Source organism: Hippoglossus hippoglossus, chromosome 15, assembly GCF_009819705.1.
Source record: "Hippoglossus hippoglossus isolate fHipHip1 chromosome 15, fHipHip1.pri, whole genome shotgun sequence".
NCBI classification, from domain to species: domain Eukaryota; kingdom Metazoa; phylum Chordata; class Actinopteri; order Pleuronectiformes; family Pleuronectidae; genus Hippoglossus; species Hippoglossus hippoglossus.
This window is the reverse complement of record NC_047165.1, coordinates 16,040,077-16,063,289: the sequence shown is the minus strand read 5'-3', so window position 1 is coordinate 16,063,289 and position 23,213 is coordinate 16,040,077. Positions and strand designations below refer to the sequence as shown.

Here is a 23,213-nt window from a genome sequence, read left to right as displayed (position 1 = left end):
AATATGCATCACTCAGGATAATTGAAGCACTTTTCAGGCAAGTCATACTGAATAAGCTCACAACCTTTGGTAGGAAGAGCGTAGCGCTGCTGCTGGAGGTCTGCTCTTCCAGCAGCTGTTTGCTATTTGTCTTGCGTTTGAAGACAGATTGTTAAAGTGAGTGCCCGACCACTTTTAGATTTTAATGTCTCCCTCGATATGTATGGCTGTGGGCTGAGCTCACTGACTCTGTAGGCTAGAGATACTGTGCGTGCGCGCGTGCTGCACAGCGCGCCGAAAGATAAACTGCCAAAACATGTGCCATGACATTCTGATCATTAAAGGAGAGGATGCAGGGAGAGGGGGAAATGAAAAGGCATAAAGCAGCGTTTTTTCCACCCCTCCCTACTTCCAGATTTGTCAAACCCACTGCAGAGATGAGATGGCTGTCGAACGCTCTTCATCTCCCAGTGGGCGATCGCCGTGAACACACCGAGTCAGATGTGGTTAGAAAGCATCTAATATCTCAACCTGCCGACAACCCCATCCACTACCACCACTACCCCACGTCACGCAGATACACGCGAGCGCAAGGAGAGTTGTCAGGCTGATTAGCAGCCACATCTCCAATCTCTGATTAGGTGTGGAGTAAATGAAGCGCCCCCCTCAGGTATACATTTCCATAATGTCAGGTAATTAAACCCCAGTGTTTTAATAGCTCAGGAATAGAAAGTCTCCCCAGGAGACTTGACAATGATGATAGACTTTGCTGGAAAGTAGCATATTATTAGCTTTGCTTTGAACTGGTACTGAAACTATAACTTTTATTGTACTGACGGATAGATAAATAACAAGCTTAACGCATCATAACAAAACCACTGCTGAGCACATTTGTAAGCATTTACTTTCAAATAAAAGGTACCTGTGGTAACAAAAGCCTTAAAAACCCTATCAAGCAATGGTTTTATGAAATGAATAGAAAAACCAGTTAATACAAGGCTGTTGTGGAAATGATGCCCATTTGAGTGGTGTGTTTGTGTGCTTGCTGTTGATAGCTGTCAGATTCCAGAGCTCCACAAAAGCTGGGTGAGCACGGGTGTCTTTTTCATCACAGAAAAACCTGGAGAGGTGCTATTGTAAACATGACAGTGGATTGTCAGTACACCCCTGTTTGAGTTGCTGTTTTTTTTGTGTGTGTGTGTGTGTATATTATGCTCATACTGTATGCATGCGCGCGCACACACACACACACACACACACACACACACACACACACACGCAAAACAAAAGCCCTTTGATGAAACAAAATTCTGCAGTGGGAAAGCTTTCTTTGTCTCGGTGCCCACTCATACGTGTGCTGCTCAAACGAGAACAATGCGACGCCATAATGGTGCCGCACAAAGGTGTGGAAACTGAGTGAACTCCAGTAGGTCCACACGTAATCAGGGGAAAAAAAAAAAAATAGCCACAGGTCTGCGGTGCGATGGGAGAGCTCTCCCCCCCCCCCCCCCCGATCCACACGTTCACTATCTGTTGCGTGTGCACGAAAAACGTTTTTGAGAAATAATAGGAGTTTAAAAAAGGGGCAGCGTTCAGTGCTAATGATAGCCAATCCTGTTGCTGGAGCGGACGATCATTAAAGGCGTGTTGCAGTGAATGAATGATTCTTCCAGTGCCCCCTGCGTGAACTAGACTTCAAACACACTACCTACTTTCAGCAACACCCAAATTAACAGATGTACTTTAAATCCCCTCTAATCTTTCTCCTCTTATGTGCAACGGATATCTCGAAGTGACAGATCGGGCAAAATGAAAATAGTTTCATTTTTAATGATGTGCTCTCCACTTGGAAGAGCAGTCGGATGTTACCTTCTGTTGAACTGGTACACTGTGGTTAACGTAGGGGAAATGACATAATGGTGAATACTTAGTGTTTGCGAACTAAACTGTCTTTAAGCCGATAACAGACTGACAGTGACGTTCCTATGGCCTCGTTTAAACGCATATTCTTTTTCTACATTGCTATTGCGATCATTATTCCAGCTTTGCTTGTTTGCTCTGAGCCAAACAAAGCCAGTGCATTGACACCCCGCTGTGTGTGGTTTTTCTAAACGTAGCATGCTGGAGTTCCTGAATTAGAGGCGTGACGTGTAACTCAACAGTGTCAGCATCCGCCCTGCCATGCTGGCTCCCCCTTTGACACAAACATCGATCCGTCTGTGTGACCACCTCTGCTGTTGGCTTATTACTGGCACAACAGTGGCCCGTCTCTGTGTTTGTATCTTTTTAATACAGGCTGTGTGAAAAAGGGCTTATTTGAGAGGGAAGCTTCACTCTGTAAAGCCGCTTTCAGACGTGCACCGATGTCCAGACATTTCCCAGAGGAGCTGCGTGTGAGAATGCAAATGTTTGAGCCAGTTGCGCCGGATATTTTCCTCAACTTTTTTGTGCCAGCCCCCCCTAATTCACAGTGAGCGAGTAGGCGTGTCAGTAAAAACTAGAAAAAACACTCAGGATGAAAAAGCCAAACATGCAGAAGATGCCGACGCACATGTCAAATTGGAATGACAATGGAATTCAAGAGCTTTTGTTGATAAGGGGTCTTTGTGCAGTAAACAAAAAGCAGTGCTTTTTGCAGCGCAATTTACACCCCCCCCCCCCCCGCGTCCTCTACTTATGGGTGCCACCCCTCGACTGAATGCTTCTGACATTTTTCCAAGTTTAAATCAGAATGCAGCATTAGATCGGTACAGTAGAGTTCCGTCCCGCTCATGTCCATCGTCATGTGTGACATTTCCGTAAAGAAACAAGCGGACCCCATGGAGCGATGGTGAAATCTGGATCTCTATGTTGTACAGCAGTATCCAACTGTCTCAGTCTACAGGCCACTGTTAATTGTTTTTAATGGACCACATGTTTTATTGAGCCATACCCTTTGTCATGTTGCCAAGAAAGAAATCTGCCAAGGAGCGTATATTGAAATTAGCTGCTGACTGGATCACACGCTTGATGCCAACTTGCAAATTTAATAATAAAAAAAAATAATTAAAAGAACCCCCCCCCCCCCCCCCCCCCACACACACACACACACACACACACACACACACACACACACACACACACACACACACACACACACACACAATTGTGCTATCCACAATGATCATCTCTGTCTATGGGAGATGTGATAAACAAACTATTGGATTGGTTTCTTGTTACTTGGTACTGCTGGATGACTGAGGTGGTGTTGTTGGGAGCAACCGTTAAAAATGCTGAATCTTGTGTTGCTTGACTCAGATATCCAAATGTGCGATCGCACGTTTATCTGAGAAAGTGTTGAATCTGTTACATGACTGCATATTCATTCAAGCCAATTTCAGGTTCTACTTGGCGCTTCATACCAACACTACCCCCCCCCCCCCCTCCATATAATCTCCCTCGCAGCTACTGCTTTGATCGGGAAAATAAAACAAAGCGATAATAGAAACTTCTCCAGTTTTCTTTTCAGTGCTTTGAAAATGTACTGAAGCGACAGAGTGCTTTTTTTTTCATGGGTCTTGTATGGGTTCAGATATTCAAATATGTGTATTTCTGAAAAAATCCGACTTGTACATTTTAAGCATTTTAACTACAATAGCCAGATATTGCTGACTGAACATTTCTCCACTCTTTGACGTTTACTGATTCATGTTTTCTTTCCTCTTTTCAGCAAACTCCGGTCTTCTGGGAGGAGGGGGAGGTGAGTGAACGCCTTTTGATTTTCATCTTATCATTTCATCGTTTTGTTCCTGTGGCATCAGAGCAATTAAAGTTGTGCTCATCAGATCTGGCGAATGGCACATGTATATTCTTCTCCGGGTTTGTGGCAGACATTAGTGTCTACTTAGTTTCAAGTGTCTGTGTTAAATGTGGCTGAACGTGAGGCCAAAACATTAGAGCGTAGTGCGGAGCAACCTTGCAATGTGCCACACTGAGAGATGGTCATTACTTTAGCGGCCTGCCGGAGAACATTATCATCAAAGCAACGGAGGAAATCTGAGGCAGCCGACCGTGGTGTAGGAATAATGGGTAGGGAACTCCCGGAATAGAAATCGACTGCCCAATCCCACTGTTCTTTTCCTCGGAAATTTGACTTTTACAGTGACATGATTGAAATAATCGTTCCTCAGCACACTGAGATGAGTTGGGGTAAAATGCACCCACTTATAAATGTGGAATGTTAATTTCCAGTGTAATGTATTTTTTTTTTTTTTATGGTATGTGGGAACGGTAAGACAATGAAACAAGGTCACTGCTTCAGCCGAATCTGCTTATCCATCTGTGTTGACTGTCACTTTGAATGTGTCACTGTCTCCTGGGAGCTTCCAGCTGTATAGGTTGCTCCCACCCACAATATTAGACATTGGCATCAAATAATACAGCATTTTTTGTTTTCTTTGCTGTTGAAATAATTATTTTAGGAGTTTGATGGTTTCTTTACGGTAAAAATAAACACAACCTTCACCAACATTTACATCGTGGCAAATATTTATGTGTCTATGAATAAATCGTGCATTCATTTAGCCAGTAGTTGTTTTTTGTAATCATAAAGCTGAAAATAGCTAATTATGTTATCGCTTGGTTGAATTTTATACAGTAAATCATTTTATTGTTCACATTTTCCTTTCAAATTACAAAGCCTCTCTTTACAATAGTTCCAGATATTTCTTTTACAAAAAAAACTGCATGTTGACACAGAATAATGCTCTTTACTGGATGCCACTTCCTTCTTTGTGCATGTGTTTATTTATTCATTAGGATGCGAACTCCTTGCATGAAATGTGAGTCATCAAGGGATGGACGCAAAGCAACATCAAAGCCACTGCATAGTTAACAACGGCGTCCATTAGAGTGCACACAGAGCTGTTGAAGTCTTATTCACATCTAATCATGGAGCCCGGAGTGGCTCTCATCTTGTCTGACACATGGTTAAGACTGCAAATTTTCCAGCCGTTGTTGCATGGCAGTGCGGCATCCCAATCTGAATCAGTGACATGAAGAGGCCCTCGGCGCGCCACCGCAGAACTTCTGTGATTGAGACCAGAGGTCACGAACAGTCGTCTTCATAAACAAGCCAGGGCCTGTAAAGCTGGGTGTACTGTCCCTCTGATTGTCTGTCAGTCTCTGCCGCAGTCAACTCTCCGTATTGATTTACCACGTACAGAGAGACGCAAGAAGCAATTTTCACCGCTATTATGTTTTCATTATTGTTATTTTTTTGCCAAATCACCTTTTTTTACCGTCCTCTGAATAGACGGCGTGGCTGTGATGATTGATCCAGGTTCTTCTTCAACTTATAATAGGCGTTAGGTCAGGTCGCTCTGTTTCAACACAGCAGCGACAAAAATACACATTCGCTGCAACACGAGATCTCGCGCGTCAATTAATGTCAGATTTAGCAGGCAAACATTTTGAAGTTGATTGTGACCTGCAGCTGTGCTTATTAACTCCAGAGGAATTCTAATTGTCACTGGTGCCATTTTTGGGAGCAAAGCCTCCCTTCATTCTTAATTGACTTCCAGCGAGGCTATTCCTGCCAAGTTCCTGGCACGAGACACGAGGTCAGTTAACTCTAAAACGTTAAGACACTTATTACGCCGTGTTAATCATGACCACAACAAATGTGTGTTATTTTATCATTTCTCGCGTGCGCGTTCTTCTGCAGCTTGTTTTTTTTGTTATTTTGACAACGCTGAAGAATGAGGAGATAATTATAACCAGGAGAGAGGTTATCAAGCAGAGAGCTGAAGATGTTATTCCTTCCTCAAAATAAAACTCTACGCTGCCTGTCTTTTACACGGGGCCAAGATGGGGTTTTATCTTTCAGTGTCTTTATCACTCGGAGGTGGCTGCTAAACCTGCAAAAGTGTTCTCTCTGCTCTCGCCGCGGCCCTCCCTCCAGCCTCTATCAGTGGTTTGGCATGTGAGGACCTCCTGCCTTGGTGGCAGCGACGATCGATGTGAAGTGGAGATGCGTTTTCATATAGGGCCCTTCCTTATCTCCCCAGCTGTCTTCTCTGGGCTTTGCAGAGGGGCAGCTTCACAACAGGATGATCCATCATGCTGGCCTCACGCACCTGAGCCGGGTTTAGCTCTCACGGCTGTGGAGGTGGGTCTCCCCGCCGGTGTGTGTGTGTGTGTGTGTGTGAAAAATGGACAAGGTCTTAAGTTTGTGTACGGAAAGTTAGTTTACCACCTACGCACTTTTGTGAGTTGCGTGACTTTACATGGCTTGAAGGATTGTTTGTTATTTTGCTATCTTTTTGCGAGAAAGGTTTCTCCTCTCTGCATTTTTTATCGTTAATTTAAGTGTGATACGTGGTCACAGTGTTTTGTTGGTTGTTAGGCACAGCAGCACGGGTAGGGTGAGACAACCTCCCCACTCCCCCAATAAAAAAAACTAAAAAAACATTGTTATGCCCCGATGGTCTATTAAATCCTTCGAAATCACGGATAGGAATTCTCTCTGGGTTGTATCTTCAGTTTTATATACACACTGGGGTTAACTAAAATAGCACTGTTATCTGCGTTAGACGTGTTGGTCTCACTGGGATTTCTCACATACATGGCGGGAAATAACCATGATCTCTGATAATAGAACGCTAAACGAGGCCTCTGTGAATAGAGGGTAATTATGAATGGTACGGGGTTGCTCGTGTGATGTGTGTCACAGCATGGCTGGATGCTGGCACAGTCCCAGAAGAATAGACCTAATGTAAACATCATGTTGTCTCTGTCCACCCCCCCCCACACTCCCACCCCCACGTTTGTCTCTCTCTCACACACCCGCTGACACACATGCACGCACAAAAACACAGGCACTGCGAGCGTACACCGAGCCATGTAATGATACCATGAAGCCCTGTGTAGCCAGAGAGAGGCAGCTCCACTTCGCTTTGATGTCTCCATCCAGGAGGGGAATGGTCTCATTAGCATTCTAACCAGAACCATTGCCCATTTAGCACTCGGCTCTAACTAGACCACCCAAACAAATAGCTCCTCTCGTGGTGGGACTACTTTCTCTGCTCCAGTCAAGCAGCGGGGCACTTGCATGCCTGTTTTGTACATCCTGACTCCGGCTAATTTAGCCACGGGCCGCTAACGCTCACTGAACTCACAAGCTTTTTGTCATTGCTTACATAACCGAGGCTGTGGCGCTGTGTGCCCGAGGCTCTCCGGGCCTCATATGTTTCCTAAATAGTGGTATGAGTCATAGCAAGTACCAACACATTGTAATATATGGGATTAATTATGCTTGCTGTGATTATGCCTGGCTGTGGTGGTGGTCATATGGTCGCTTGCCCTTCTCTGCGACTAAAGATATCATCGGACGTAGAGTCGAGATGACATAACAAGGCAACTTGGCTTATTTGCTTCGCCGAGAAAATCATGTGCACACAAATGCTTGTAAGTTACAAATCTAATTAACAGAGGGAATACAACGTGCGATCTGTGACCTTTTGGTGAAATGTAAGAAGACGTGCTTACAGTCAATTTATTTGACCGCAGAACCACAACATCAGCACTGGTGTTTCAGCCGAGCTGCGCAGTAAGTGTGGCGCTGGCTCTTACTACAACAGAGTGCTCCACCACATTTAACAAAAGGAAATGTTTCCAGTTTTGGACATCTGGGTAATCCTTTGTCAAGATTCCTAAGTCCTTCACTGTGCTTATCTCTATCGCCATTCGTTATGCAAAGAGCTCTGTTTTCTTTTCCTGTCACCTCCAGGTGAACCATTATCCTCTGTCTGGCTCCTGCCTCAGGCTTGTTTATTGAGTAGATTGGAGGGGGCCGCAGCCTGGTGTCTTTGCAAGGGGGAGGGGAGGTCGTGATGTAGGACAGTGTTATGTGACAGTTTCGGCATGGTGGCCTTATGTCCCTGTTGCAGCCCTCTCCGCTCTGTGGCAGCACCGGAACTTCCCTTGATGATCAATCCCTCAAAGATGACATATTATTCTCATAACTCATAAATTGCACACTATGCTTGACTGATGGTCCTCAGTTCACAGATGGTGGTAACCACCATTAGCATAACTTATGATAGAGATAGCGTATTTCCCCACGGAGAAACCTAAATAATGTAGAATGATAAATCGAATGCAAAGATTCCTCAGTCAGCACCGTGCGCTTGGGGTTTATTTATCTCCACGTATTTAACCAGCAGTTAGTGACACTCTGATCTAGGTCCAACTTGTGCTGTAATGTTCTGTGTGCTTTTAAAAAGTGTGCTTGAGACAGCACTGATATAAATGTGTAACCCTGCTGTTAGAAACTATTTACTTTCCCGGAGCATATTGTATTCGCTTTCTCTGTCTTTGTCTATGTGATTTAAAGTTAACGCTGTATATTTACCTCTCTATTTTCAGTACGTTGTGTTCAGGACAAGGTTTTTGCAATTGTACTCTTTCATGGTTGCTTTTTATAGTGCCGTCCAAATATGGGAGTGCCTTCTTGAATTGGCTTGAGCCAGTGATATTCATTTAAATAATTAAAATAAGAAGAAAAGGTATTTGAATTGGCCTCGTTCTTGCATAAGCAGAGAAGTCATTTTCTAAATTGCACTTACTTAGTAAAATTGTAAAATAACTTAATGCCACACATCCCAAGTGTAATGCACTTCTAAGTGAGTTTATGCATTAACAGTGCCCTGCAAGCTTCTACTCAAGTGTTGCCTTGCCTTTTATTACATGTGTACCCCAGTATGCAGACTGCATTGGGAGGAAGCCTATCTTTGGCAAGAATAAATCTATTTATCATTCGTCTCAGCGAAATGTCATTCTCTGTTGTTTGAGCTATAACATTGCTTTCATTTTGAAGGGTCGTGGGTGCAAAGTGACTTTATATGCAATTATGTCGAGCACAGTGACATCTCAGCGGACAGCTAAAGGGAAACATCAGTCATCATATCGGAAAATGATTATCTGGGAAGTACCCCCATGCTGTCAGATCATTTCACCCAATTATTACACAGATGACGTAATTTAGAGGGCATTTCACTGAAATTAGCAGGACAAGGTCGCCGGGTGGACTGCAGTTCGCCGTACCCAAATAGTGATGGAAATTGCATTTCAGTGTGAAAGTGCTCTCTAATGCCGTCCCTCTCTCTCCCTCCTGCCACCACGAGCGGCCCCGCCCCCCCCACCCCACCAATCAGAAGTGATGGATGGACTAATTGATGCAGAATGAGTGGGCCATTCATTTTGGCCTACAACAGTGGGTTCCATATTCAGGATTAGCGTTGCATCATAATGGGAAGGGAAGAATAAATGGCGAGGGAGCCGATGAACGCCAAGAGGGAGAGAGGGACAGTGCGAGGAAGGGTTATGAAAAATGTAGAGACAAAAGGAGGCAGAGAGAAGAGATGATGAGCGGTGGTAACAGGACTGGTCAGTTGTGTAACGCTGAGCTTACGAGACATGAGAGAGCGCTCCGGGGGATTTATGGAGAGGTGTGTATCTGCGGACATGAGCGGGCGAGAGGGGCATATAGCTGCCACATGTCCTGGTATCTCTCTCTTAGTCTATGAATGATTCATCTCTGTCCCCATGTATAAATCAAGCTGCCGGCCGTCGCCCGCGGCAGTCATGTCATTAGCTAGTTGACGGCATCACTTGATCTCTGGCACTGCAATGTGGGCGAGGAGAAAGGGCCTAACTTTAATAAGGAGCACAGATACGAATCAGCATATGCGACTGCACGGAGCTTTCTGTGGTGCAGCCTTAGTGGGACTAACCAGGACGCACTTACTCAAAAAGACGTTTCTCCTCTGACACTCACTGTGGCACTTTGCTACCAAATGGAACGTTTCCTGGAAACCACTCGAGAGTGTGTGTGTGTGTGTGTGTGTGTGTGTGTGTGTGTGTGTGTGTGTGTGTGTGTGTGTGTGTGTGTGTGTGTGTGTGTGTGTGTGTGTGTGTGTGTGTGTGTGTGTGTGTGTGTGTGTGTGTGTGTGTGCAATGCAGAACTTTCACAAAGTATCTGTATTATGCAAACTGTATTTTAAATTGTTGTTGATTGTACTTGACAGCTGGATTTTCTTGCATGTGTAAAACAGTTTTAAAAACTTTATAGCTACACAGTTTGAATAAATTAGCGATAATGCGAATTGCAAGTGCTTTTGATTTTTAAAAACATGAGTTGACTTTATCGACAGAGTGAGTGTATTTTTTTTTTCTTCTTCTTCTTGGATCAGACAGTGTGCAAAACCATGCAGTTTCCAGCCTTGTCTTAGCTGGTGGTAATGTGTTTGTGTGTCTGCGCTGGAGAATTACACCCGAAATTCTCAGTAACCTACCCACAGACTTTCAGTATAATTTTCAGACTGACAACGGAGTCACGCAGCCTTTCGCCACTGAGGGGTCCTTTGAAGTCCTCCACCCCTCCAGAATCTCTCCCATCATATATTGAACCAGAGGACTGAGATAGTCCGGCGGGCCTTATCAGTTTGAAATGCTATAGCTCTGCCAGCTGCAGCTCAAAACCTCCGGGCAATAGTTGAGCCTCGAGGCAGCTGAGGCTCTGGAGTCTGAAACATTTTTGCTGCGCTGTAACATTTTGTCTTTCAGTCTTAGGTACAAAGAACAGTGTATTTTAAATGATCATAAAACTCTTGTATATGTGATTGTAGTTGTTTTTAAAGTTTCAGTATGTACTCTTTCTGCATTCATTTTTAAGCAAGCGTTTAGATGAAAATAAATATATGTGATATTGCAATCAGGTCCTCCCCTTCCCTCTGGCTGGCTGTTGTAAACATATTGCAGCTGGTTGTTTTCCTTTGTGTTTGACCTCTGCAGCCCCTCTCTCCATTCTGTCCTCTCTCTTCTCCGTTCTCTGAAAGGAAAAGAACGTGACCTTTGACTTCAATCAGAGGACGGGACGAGCGATATTCTGCGATCCAACAGTGCCCTTACGTATATATCAACCACTTAGTAATTCACTTGCTTTTCCACAACAAAGGACCAGCTCCCCATTTTAAGGACTCTCCACCTTGTTCGGTTTCTCCCCCCCCCCCCCCCATTGTAGACAAAGTGAGAACACCCACCGCTGGGCTTGAGAAGTGGGCAAGAAAGTGTCAATTTAGTTCTCATCCACAATGCCTCACCCGCAACCCCCCCTCTCACATGCCTGGAACAGCATTTCTGGGTCAGTTGTTGAGATTTTAGACAACTCAAAGCATTACCAACCCCGGTGTCAGAGCAAATTTGTGTCCAACACAGGCTTTATCGTGGCTGTTTGGGGGTAGATTGTGCATTTGGTCTGTCCATTTTCTTTTGCATTTGGTGTGTCTATTTGGTATACGTTTGTATGCAACTGTGTGTGTGTGTGTGTGTGCTAGTGTGAACGTGTCTGTGCATGCATTTGCTCACATTACGACATGTCAGTGTGTCCGTCTCAATCTAAAAGTGTTTGTGTTTGTGTGCGTGTGTGATTCTTATTCTGGGATAACTGGATGCTGAGCCGTCTTGTCAGTTGACTCAGTGGTCAGTTTTGGTCCCACTGCCCCCAGCAATACAGAATGGAGTGATGAGATCTGACAGACGGGGACAGCGCTTAGCAGGGCACTACCCTGTCCCACAGTCTCCACCAATGGCAAGGCTGCTAGAAGAACATCACAAGAGGATCTGAGAGCTTGGCCACATGCTCGCCAATGATTCAGAGCAGGCCAATATACCAATCATACCAAACCCTATTATTTTCAAAGCGTTTTCTCAAATTGCACTCTGGAGAAACTCTTGCAAAATATATACTACTAGAATGACAGGCATCTCGTAACAGACATGTTGGACACAAGGTAAACAGAAATCAAAACATACACACCCCATTGTTTATCAAAATCTGGATTTTCATTGGACACCCTGAACTGAGTAGTGACGCTCTATAGCCCCTTTTCCTACGGTCTAACAATCCAACAACATTTGGCCTTTGTGTGGAATATGAATGGATTCATCTTGGGAACAACGTGCATGAGCTTTTTTGGTGTTGTTTTTTTTTGCACATCTGACAAGGTTTCCGGTGCATTTGTTGTGTCAAACATGACTCACTGGGGAAAAAAAACAAAGGTACACTTTTACTGGCAATGACAAAGGAGTTCATTTTCTTCTTTTAGCCACATTTACAAAACCCTGCACTAACATTTCTGTGCAAAAAAATGAGTACGAAACATCAAACATCAAAACTACTGATTTTGTTTGCTTTGCTTTCAATACGATTTATTTCCTGAGATCAGGGGCTCCCTCCTTGCCATCCACTATCTATATCTGGGAGCGCTGAAGGTAATTGAGGAACCAGTGAAGATCAATGGAAGAAATTAGCAGGACGTTGCCATTAAGCAGAGCCAGTAAATCAATAAGCAGCCACCAGACCAGGCCGAATAACCTTATTCTGGCAGCCGTTTAGTTTGGACAAACTCATTATTTTTACAGTTTTTATGGACACTGTAAACAGCCCACACATGCATGGACACACACACACACACACACGTACTTGTCCTCACTCTGGGTGTGGATGATTTATAATTCCGCTGCATTGTTGTTGTTTGGTGTTAATTTGAACATGTGGTATGTGCCCACACACGGAATATGTGCCGGGAGCTGGGTGTGGTTGTAACGGCTCCTAAATTGCTCAATTTTATCTTAAATGTACCATGTATAATTATGGTATGTTAACTATAGTTGGCTGGTTGAGTTCTATTGTGCTGCTTGCTCTACAGCTGAGGCCCACACGCACACCGCCAGGCTCTTGGGGTTTTGCGCTGTCTAAACAGTGCATGCCATAATGCCACTGTAACCACTACGCATCAGAAAAGCACTAATTGCTCTCAAGTACCTGGTGTTTACAGTAGCATTGGGGGGTTGTATGGATCTTAGGCCTGAGTATGTGGCAGGTGCACTGATAAAGACGGGTGTTTAAACCTGCAGTGAGCGTAGAGGCAGGAGAATATTCACGTGCACATCTCCAAAGCGCCGGTTGGTGGCTGATTGGTGGCACTTCTCTGACACTTTCCGTGCACAGGCTGACCTGCTGTGGTGGCCTTTTGCCAACTAGTAACAAACTGTCAAGCTTTCTGCATCTCTCATGGGGCAGCCTAGTTAGCTGTGTGTGACAGGCCACTTGCCTACAAGTGAGGTTTCAGCCCAGGGAGGGCAGAGCGAGCTCCAGAGGGAAGCTGTCATCTTTTTGTCAGACCACAGGGAAGAGGAGGAGTTTTTCTCTCTCCCTCTCGTCTTCCATCTCTCCCTCTCACCCTCGATCTATCTTTCAGTCTGTGTCACCCTGTTCCCATGGTGCAGATCTTCACTTTCCCAGTGTCTGTTATGCTCCTCTCAGCCTGGCTGTGCAGAATAAACAGGCGGGTGTCAGTGGATGAAACGCCATGCATCCCCTAGGAGCTGGGCCCGTAGTTATGCTAACCCCCCCCCCTCGCTGTTGCCTCCTGAGGGCCACAGCAGCCATCCCAGTATGCTAGCTGAGAGTTACACGGAGATAGCCAATTGGACTGGGGGGAAAGGCGCGCTATGTGTCCTTCCTGAGGGAGAGGTGAGCGTTTATACCACAGGGATGATGCCCACCCCTCCACCTAATCCTCTTTTCCCAGACACTTCATTATCACTCACACTCTGCAGCTGGAGCACGTGTGTGTGTGTGCAGGAACATCTCTGAGGAGAGCCACCTAAGCTTCACGTCAAGGCGAGATAGAGAGGAAGAAGTTTTGCTGAAGAGGGGGAAAAGGTGTGGAAAAAGGAGGTAGGGGGAACATTGTGTGGGGTGATAGGCAGAGTAAAAAAAAGTACGCTGGAGGTGGAGAACAGATGTCAGGCATAGCGGGTGGCAGCGGGAGGAAAGTATTGCATAGAGTCCCGCCCCCTTTTGCATATTCATGAGTTTTCACAACAGAGTCAAGTAGCAGGTAAACCCCCCGAAGGAATAAGGATAGAGCAGATCCTCTCTTCATTAAACATCAATTCCAATCAAAAATATTACACGACCTGCCTTTCTCACTCAGTGAAATAATACGCATGATGGGAAACACGTCATCTATTTCAAGAAATCTGTATATTTAAGGAGAACATCTTCAGGAATGGAGGGTTCAGAGATTGAGTTTTCGGTTTCCACAAACCAATTAATGCTGCTATACATGTTCCTTTGTGTTTTGGGCATGTGCAGAGATGTCTGCTGAGAAGAAGATTAATTTCTGAGTGCGAGAGTGCAGCAGTGCTATTTGAGCCCACTGAAACATGTTGGCACTCCACTGTGAGACTCGCATTAGCACATGCCATAATTGATGGAGGAGCATACTTAGCAGTAATAATGGGCATTATAGGGGGTGGTATCAAGACATTATTTTCAGAAAGCTCTAATTAAGCTTTTTTGCGGTGGCTTTGGTGTAGAACTGACTGTCCGGTATCGTCAGGAATGCTTTCTAAGCCTCGGATAAACACCGTGCTTGCCAATCAGTTTGCTCCGGGCCTCCCATGTGCAGGGAAAATAAACAAGTTCATCAAACAGTGAGAGACAGAACTCCTCTCCGCTGACTCCAGTCCTGGCCCTGATGAAACAGCAATCAGCTCAGTACCATGGGGAGCCATTGTGTTTGCAGTGGGTGGGTGGATAGACTGCTGCTAGCAAGGGGAGATTAGACCTTTGAGACCAGCTGGGACATTCCCACCACCAGCCAGTTCCACCTGTGAAATTGCAAACAAGACCGTGTCCCTTCCCGCCAACCTCCATGGCCGTTGGAGTGATCAACACCACGCTGACACTTTCCCAAGGCACTTCAATCACGTGTTGGGGGGGGGGGGGGGTGGTTTGAATAAGGCTGAGGGCTGGTATGTTACATGTGGACATGTGACTACGTTGGTGGTGGAGGTACGACAAGCACACACAGCTGTAGCGCTGATCCCTCTCTCTCTTAAATGTGATTTACCCCCCCCCCCCCCCAGAGGTGGGTGGGAAGCAGAGGAAGTGGTCAACCTGGATGCAACTTTCCCAACAACTTCACCTCCCAAGTTCACTTCCTCCCGTGCCAATTGATTGAAATCCTACACTGACTTCTTCAGATTTCACTGCTAGCGCCTCAAAGATTAGGCACACTTGTTATTCCAAAGTAGCTGTTTTTCAGACACCATGTTCTGTGTACCACATAAAACAGTAAGCCTGAAAGAAATACTGCAGGATAGAGTGTGAATACGAGTCTCAGCTGACAGCCCTGGAACGTGTTTCTCCCCCTTGGTGGGCAGCGGAGAAAACCTCACCAAGCGTGACAATAACAGAATGCCAAAACATGGATTGGGCCAAATGAGCTGTGAACGCAAACAAAGTAGTGAATTTGTTCTGTGGTTGTACGGGGTGGACATGTGTCCCCTCAGCATGTTAAATACTGCACACAGTATTACTGACAGACGGGCAGCCCGTGAAAAAGGAAGAATAATTACGGAGCGATAAAAGACGAGACAGAAAGACAAAAGGTAAAGAGGGCTAAAGAAAGCACAAATGACAACCAACCCCGGGATGTGTATGTTAATCATCCCAGCACTTCAGCGTTTGAGAGCTTTTGTGTGGGAAAGCTTTTCTAGGTCCCACCTGAGATTTGTCATGCTTTATGGTAAATTATTGAGGCATGAGCAACAGCAGTGGAATGGCTGTTTTGTTTTGTCATCCTCCTGGGAAACGTTCTTTTTCTGGCCTGTTTAAAACTTCACATTAACTTATGAGTATTAATTTGAATTTGTCTCCGTCTTGTCTTTGTTTCCATGCGCTGCTCGTCCTGGATCAGGCAGAATGCCCGCACCGTCTCTGCAATTCTTAGTCTGGCGCAGCTGTTAAATGTTTTATTTACCGAGCCTTGATGAGATAAGAGCCGAGTGTTTGGGAATGTCTGTCTGAGGACATCAGCATGGCTCTCTGTGTGTGCAGGCCTCCTTTAAGTGCTGATTGGTCATTTGGCTTCAGTCCCCCAACACCTAAATTGACTTTTAGAGCAACTCAGGAAGACCATAACCGCACGCAGCCGATGGCACGGCTGGACTGAAAGGAAACAAACAAACCCCCCAAAAAATCCTAATAATACACAACCCTTTTGAATTGTTCCGCTGGGTTATTCTACAAATAGGATTGTCAAACTTTTAAGTGTGTTGCTGTGTAGCTTGGAGCTGCACAGCTTGTAGTGCTAGGCTGTCGTGTATGTAGCATTGTTTTACTCGCTCACTTGCTCCATGTGAGACGGAGAACGACCAGTTAAGGAATCAAAAGGGCCAAACTGCATGGAGAATGGATCTGTGCTGGGTGGCTTGTTAATTCTCCAGCGTGCCTCCTGAGGTGAATCGCTCTCGATGCGGACGCTGCCTTTGATCATTCACAAAGCATGTTGCAGCAAGGTCTGCACCGGCACCCGACAGATGGTCATTAAATCATGCGTTTTATTTTAATGGAGCTTTTTAAATTCCTGCAAGATCTGTGTGCGTTTTTATTGCTGCCACTCAGGATGGCTACCATGCTGATTAGGAACACGCAGAGCCTTTTTGCGAGTACGCCAGTTAGACCCGATAGGAAAATAAATGTGTGTACTAACATTTCATTAATTCTAACTGAACACATTTCCCCCCCTATCACAAGGTTTTCTGTTACTCTCAGAGCCCACTGCGGCGTATAGGTGTTAGACAGGATTAGACCTTTTATTGATTACTGGAGGTGTTCTCAGTACTTAAATGAGTTTCCAACATTTAAAAAAAAAAATGTGTTTAAATTCTATTCAAAGTTCACATTTAAAGTATGAAGTGTGGTGTGCTCTGAGGAAGGCCACAGTTTCAATGCCATCAAACCTTACAGAGCCTAGTTCCATGAATAACGACAGATTTCTTACCTCCAGTCAACTGTGCTCCTAAAGCTTGTTAATCTTCGTGTCAGTCAGCATCATGGAGGCCGAATTGCCTAATTACCCCTACATGATTGGTTGGTGTGCGGAGTAGGAAATCCATGCCATCTCGTAGGCATTTAAATCTCTGACCTCCACCGGCTACCTCAGTATGGAAAGAAACAAATGATCACATCTCCTTTGGGCAGAGGAGTGGAAAGCTTCATGGTGCAACTCAGACAATTCAAGGAAACCAGTGCTGTTCTGAACACGCTTGTTTAAAATGGACAGTTTTCTCGGCCTGTGGTAAAGCTTCTTTCTGAAACTGTCAAAGCGTCGTGCAGTAACTGAGTCGTGTAAAGATCGGCTGCAGGACTCTGCAGAAGCCTGAAGCCACACCACCGCGACTGCACAAAGAGTTCTTCACCTGTTTATTCACTTTGGTGAAGCTGAAACCATAAACTTGACAATAAGTTGTCAGTGCCGTCGTTGTGAGCGCGCTGTTGTCGTGATCGACAACGCCACTTGCGTTGATGTGTCCCAGCTGCTGCTGCTGCTACAGAGCGCAGGTCGTCTGTTAATTCAAATTATATTAATACTGAACATATATCGTGCCCAATTCAAACCAAATTCCAAACAGCACTTCCCTGGGCCCTTACCAATACACACACCAAGTGTGAATCCGATAAGCTCAACGGATCTAGAGATATGCGAGCCAATGCAGACAGAGATTTGTGGAATTAGTAGATAGATAATGAACAACTGGTGATACAGAATTAATAACAATTTGTGTCCTGATCTACAAACTGATCCGTTTGTGGTTTATTGAGATTTTACTGCTTGTGTGATCGAACTCGATATTTTCACTGGGTTTCCGCAAAGGAGCTGTTGATCTCGGCATATATTCAACAATTTGTTTTCATCTGCTCCTCAGTGTCACAGCAAAGCATAATTTTCGGCTTTCCTTTTCACAAGGTATTTGAATTATTTAGCATTGGTTGTGTGTAACCATCTGTTTATATTCTTGCTCGTCCAGAAGCCGATGCACGTGTGCCCCCCCCTGATTGAATATGCATTAATTTGCATCAAATGTAATTCTTTATAGCATTTCAAACTGTTGCAAATGAAACGTTCTGAAGCAAACACCCACACGAACTCGCGCACATCAAATGATATTGTTGTTATTTTGTGAGTGAGAATCGAGCTGCACCATGTACCCTTTGCAACTCCTTTCATATTAACAGGCAAGATGAGGGACAAAGGCTGTGTATTATATTGGCATGGGGGCCAAAGTTCCTGACATGGCAATTTGCTGTCTTTTCTTTTGGGTGAGAGGTGACAATAGGACCGGCGAAGCCTCAATTTTGGTCCCCGTGTGCTGCAGCGTGAAAGCAGCTTGGCTTTTTGCCCTTGGGGTCGGTGCGGAGATCTCAAACACCACGACTGATGAGCACTAATCTGGCCTCCTCGGCAAACACAAGCCTTTCTCTGTAACCTTCAAGCCGTGAAACACAATTTACAGAGGCGGCAGGGGGTCGAGGGTGCCATGATGTCAACAAGCAAGCGGGGGAGGGGTTCTAACAGTGTACATCCAGAGCATTTACATGGACTGTATGTGATGATTCTTGCTTTTGAGCGTTATCTGCTTTATTGTCGATGTATGTTTCATTTCACTTTGGCAGGTTAGGGTATTAAGTAAGCTATATATACCATGTGCAGATTATTTTCGGAGAGAGCTGTTTAATTGACCAAAAACTCATATAAACTCTTAACTTTGCGTTTTTTAACACATCTTCTGCATGAACGTCATTTTGTTTGTGGATCCCTTTTAACGAACCTTGTTTATCAGTTATCATGGAGCAAGTATTAGTCATTTTCAAGATGTTTGCCAGTGGTTTCTGATTCGTGGGGACTAAACATGATTGTTACAGAGGATAAACTCTACATTAACATGTACAGTTAAATACCAAAGCATGCAATGAATACTAATTTTAAGTTTTTGTTAGTTACGTGAGTCCAGTTGTCTTTAAACAATGAAAAAGATTTTGCGTTCGTCTCTGTGAATGTTTTTTGGGCCGCATATTGATGCTTTATTCATAGCATTATATTTTTAGACCTTTTTAATAACCCACTTATGCAAATAAAGGGTGGATTTTAGAAACACCTTAACTTACACAGTATATAGTGTATACTGTGTAGTCAAATTTAACCCTATACAGTACAAGTATAAGAGTTTCACAAAAGCAGAAATTATGAAAGGTCTTTCGTATTTTGTATATAGATTAAGTCATACAGCAGTGTTTCCCATTAATTGTCTAGACTGTGGCGACCCATCACATTCTACAGTTTCATAATGAACCACTTTTTTAAACTTCTCATATAACACAAGATATCTCTTACTTAGTGTTTTGCTATGTTGCTGCATTGTGTAGCCGTGTGCACTGCTATTTGTCGCGTGCTGGCTTGCATGCGCGTGTTATCGTCCATAAAGTTGGTACCATCCATGCAGACACACAGACCTCATAGTTTCAGCTACAGTTGAATATGTAAATGACATGCAAAGCAATTCTCTGGCTCACGTGAGCTCTTCTCTTTCACTCTCTCGTCTCTGTACCTGTCAACCTCTGCTACCGTCTTTGATTACTTCTTCGGTGTCAGTTAAATAACTAATTGAATGACGAATAAATAAAGCAAATGGTGTCACTAAATAGTGTTAAAGAAATTAAATCTGTTTTATTTCTAAATATCAGTTTAATAGATCTAACATTTACAAATAGGTATCATTAAAATGCAAATTGTTGTTCCAACGGAAACTCTTCATTTGCTCTCGGAAGTTTAATGTTGAAAACGTCTGTTTAATGTTTTTTCTTGGGACCATTTTGGGGAGAGCTTTGTGTTAACTACTTATTTGATATTCATGGAAATCGTCCGTAGCCACATATATCTGTTCAGCGCTGCACTCCCCTCATGCAGCTAATACAGAAGTTGATTAAAGAATTTAAATGGTCCATTTAACCCCTAACACAGGCGAGTCCTACCTGTGTGATAGTACCATTAGTTTGCAGTAATTCCTGCAGGCGGCAGCTCGAATTGATCCCCTCTCAGCCATCAGGAAGTTTTAGTGCTGCTATGTGTGTGTTCAAAGCCCAGTTTAATAAAGCTAGCCGGTCACGAGCTGTTAAAGCAGAGGAGAACAATAAATAAACAGACCTGCTCTCTCTCTGGCTCTACTCCTTCCCCCATTTCCTTCTGCTCCGCACCTCCGTCCAACCACATGGCGGATTTGCTCCATGTGACGTTCCGCATATCAACACGACTGGCTTACAGCTGGATTCCGGCACTGAACCCCTAAGTGCTAGCGCTTGGCTAGCACAGCAGGGTGCTCACCCTTGATGATTGTTTCCCTTGGGAACTAGACACACATCATATTCTAATCAAATGTTTGTTTCTTTTTTATCTAAAATTACATGCTGCACAGAACATCAATGTTTTTATTATTATGCATGAGCGGGGTGGTAAGAATGTGTTATGAGACTGCCTCAACAACACAGGCCATCAGCAAGGCAGATTGATGTTGAGGGGCCTGGCCGATGGAGATAGAGTTTATCTGCTGCAGGCGGGGATATGAAATCTAATCACGAGTGCCATGTGAGGAAGTGCAGCTACTAACGCACACCATCACACTTGTGTTCAACAAATGGCAAGGAATTTCTCTCTGCAGGGTTGAGACGGGCGATAAGACAGCCTCAGACAAGAACTCGCTGGCTCCATTGATCTGTCTTTTTCAGGATGAGCAAAGAGAAATAGAATGAAAGAGGACAGTGGGAGAAAGCATTAGGTAGAGGAAGAAATAAGGACTGAGAGAGGGTTAGCAATGGAGAAAAATTATCTAAAATCAGATCACTTAAAACTGAGCAGGGCTAAATAATGAACATCCTTTAGCTGTGATTTTGCATTGTTGATTCTCCACATTGTGACTGTAATGCTGACTGCTGCTGGGTTTTTCTCTTTGCGCTCCGCTGTGGTCAGTGAGTGGCTTCCAAAATCACAAAACCACACAAGATAAGTGAGAAAACATTCTTCATTGTGGAGTAATGGATTTTTCTTTTGCATTGTGCATCCTGCCCCAAATACACAAAGGTCTGTATACATATGCGTTAACCCGAGGTTCCCCCGCAGCTCAGCACAGCTGCAGCTGGAGGAGCTTCAGTCCTGTGCACTTCAGTTATATTGACAGACGGATGAGAATTTAGTGCTCTTCAGTCTCTCAAGTACTTTGTCTAGCCTACTGCGTGAATCAAACAATGGGAATTGCAGTAGTAGTTTTTCCAATTGCATGTACTCTGTGCTGTGTATTTTAAAAAATACACTTTAACACTGCGCCTTGTTAGCGAATAGCAAGTAAAGAGTTTGTGTGGAGAACAAAGGGATGAAACACATTGACCAAAATGCATCTATTATCGGGTTTTTAAATTTACCTGCTTTTGTATGCAGAAAGCTGTTGATAAAGATCCGCCAAAATGCTGTCTGGAGCTAAAACACCTACTAAAATTATCACGGCCTTGTGTTGAGAAATGTTCATCTCGTGTGATAAAAGAAACTAGTCTGACTGTAAACAGGAGACTGAGTCTGGGCCCAGATATCAGGCGTCTACATCAGAGGCTGCATTCGTTGTGAAACCATGGCTGATGGGCTCTGAGATTGGTGTAAAGCCCACTGTAATCCATAGTAATGCATAGGACAAAAACATGCGGAAGAATGAAATGATTGAATTTTTTAGATAAGTCAATATGAGTTACGACCTGTTAGTTATCTGTGCATTAACATAAACCCTAGTCCTGTGCTTGGCGCAGCATACGGGGACTGGTCATACATTAATAATCTTCATTTAAAGCCCCAACACACAGTTTTAGCTTCATCAAATGAGGTCTTAATGCACATAGAGGCGGACGCTGTCTGTACGATCCCACTGGCCTCTGCACAGCCGCCCTGACCGAGCAGCAATAGATGCAGCGCAGTGCCAAGTGCCCTCGCTGGCTTCCCACCCACAGACACTGCCAGCTGTGGAACACCCAGTCAAGCCAGAGGCAACGAACTCAGAGTTTTAACCGCACTGATCCCTGGTTCTCCTCTCAGACCTCTCTGTATCTTGAAAGTTGTTTATTTTAAAGTGAACTGGTTTATTAGCAGACGCTGCAGCCCCGCCCTTATAAACCCGATAGTGAGGCCTGGCAAAAAAACGTTTTCTTCTCTCGCAGATGGTTAAAGGAAAATGTGAGCTGCCACTCATGTTCATTTGCAGATTGTATGAAGACTGTCTGTCCTGGAATCTTAATGCATCTATTCTTATCATCTCTGGCAAGGAGGTTATACTTTCACCCCTGTCTGTTTGTTGGCTCATTTGTTATTTAGCAAGATTACACAAAAAACTAGTGGGCGCCTTACCACAAACCCCTTGGTGGAGGGATGCAGTATGGATCAGGGAGGAACCTATAAGACTTTAGTGCAGACAAGAGTGTGGATCCAGCAATTTCTCTTGACTTCCTTTTATATTGCAAAATATATCAGCATTGTCTCTGATCTCCCAGAGAATAATTCATGGATCTAGATGAAAACAATTAGGTACATTAAGGGAACTGATGTCTACGAGTGTGTGAAGTTTGGTTTAGATTGATCAAATTGAAGGGGACTGTTGGGCCTTGGCGGAGGCATGCACTCTACTGAGTGCCATAGTTTCATCTTTTTATTAAATTCAGTTTTTATTAAATCTTAATGCATTTATTTGTAGTGCATCTTTGCTTTATTAAAACTTAATAAATGTATCGATATACCTCCTTATCAAAAACAAAATCATAGCAGAAGTTATTGCACTTACACGTAGAACAGATCAATACCTTACTTTTTATAAAACTATTTACAGAGACCCAACCCCAACAGCGGGCAGGAAAAAACGTCCTTTTAAAAGTTTGAAACTGGACTCAGGGTGGGCAGCCATCTGCCTCAGTAGTTGTTTTGTGCCATAAAAATATCCTTTCCCAAGGAAGTCGGATAATGCGATAGGCTGTTGGGTGAAATGTGTACTGTAGCATCTCACTAAGCACCACTTTAATATCCACAATTACAATGGCATAAACACCTTCTTATGTCTTGGTGCTGTAAATCACTGTCAAATAACCATTGCGTTTATTTGATTTTAACTGGGAGATAGCACATTATTTCGAATTGCAAATATGCCTCTAGATTACAAAATAACAAATGACAAAATACACAGTAAACAATCATTCCCTCATTTACTGCACCACCATATACAGGAGGTACATGGGAATCCCAGGAGCAGCCATCATC

General features: G+C 44.1%; 1 protein-coding gene across 3 annotated transcripts in view; it reads left to right on the top strand.

Annotated features, from left to right (window-relative positions):
- macrod2 (mono-ADP ribosylhydrolase 2) overlaps window positions 1–23,213 on the top strand; it is a 412,908-nt gene that overhangs the window by 119,684 nt on the left and 270,011 nt on the right. For all 3 annotated transcript variants that reach the window (XM_034607896.1, XM_034607897.1, XM_034607898.1), the window contains exon 4: window positions 3,689–3,718. In XM_034607896.1, the coding sequence (XP_034463787.1) occupies window positions 3,689–3,718 (30 nt within the window). The remainder of the gene's footprint in view (window positions 1–3,688; window positions 3,719–23,213) is intronic.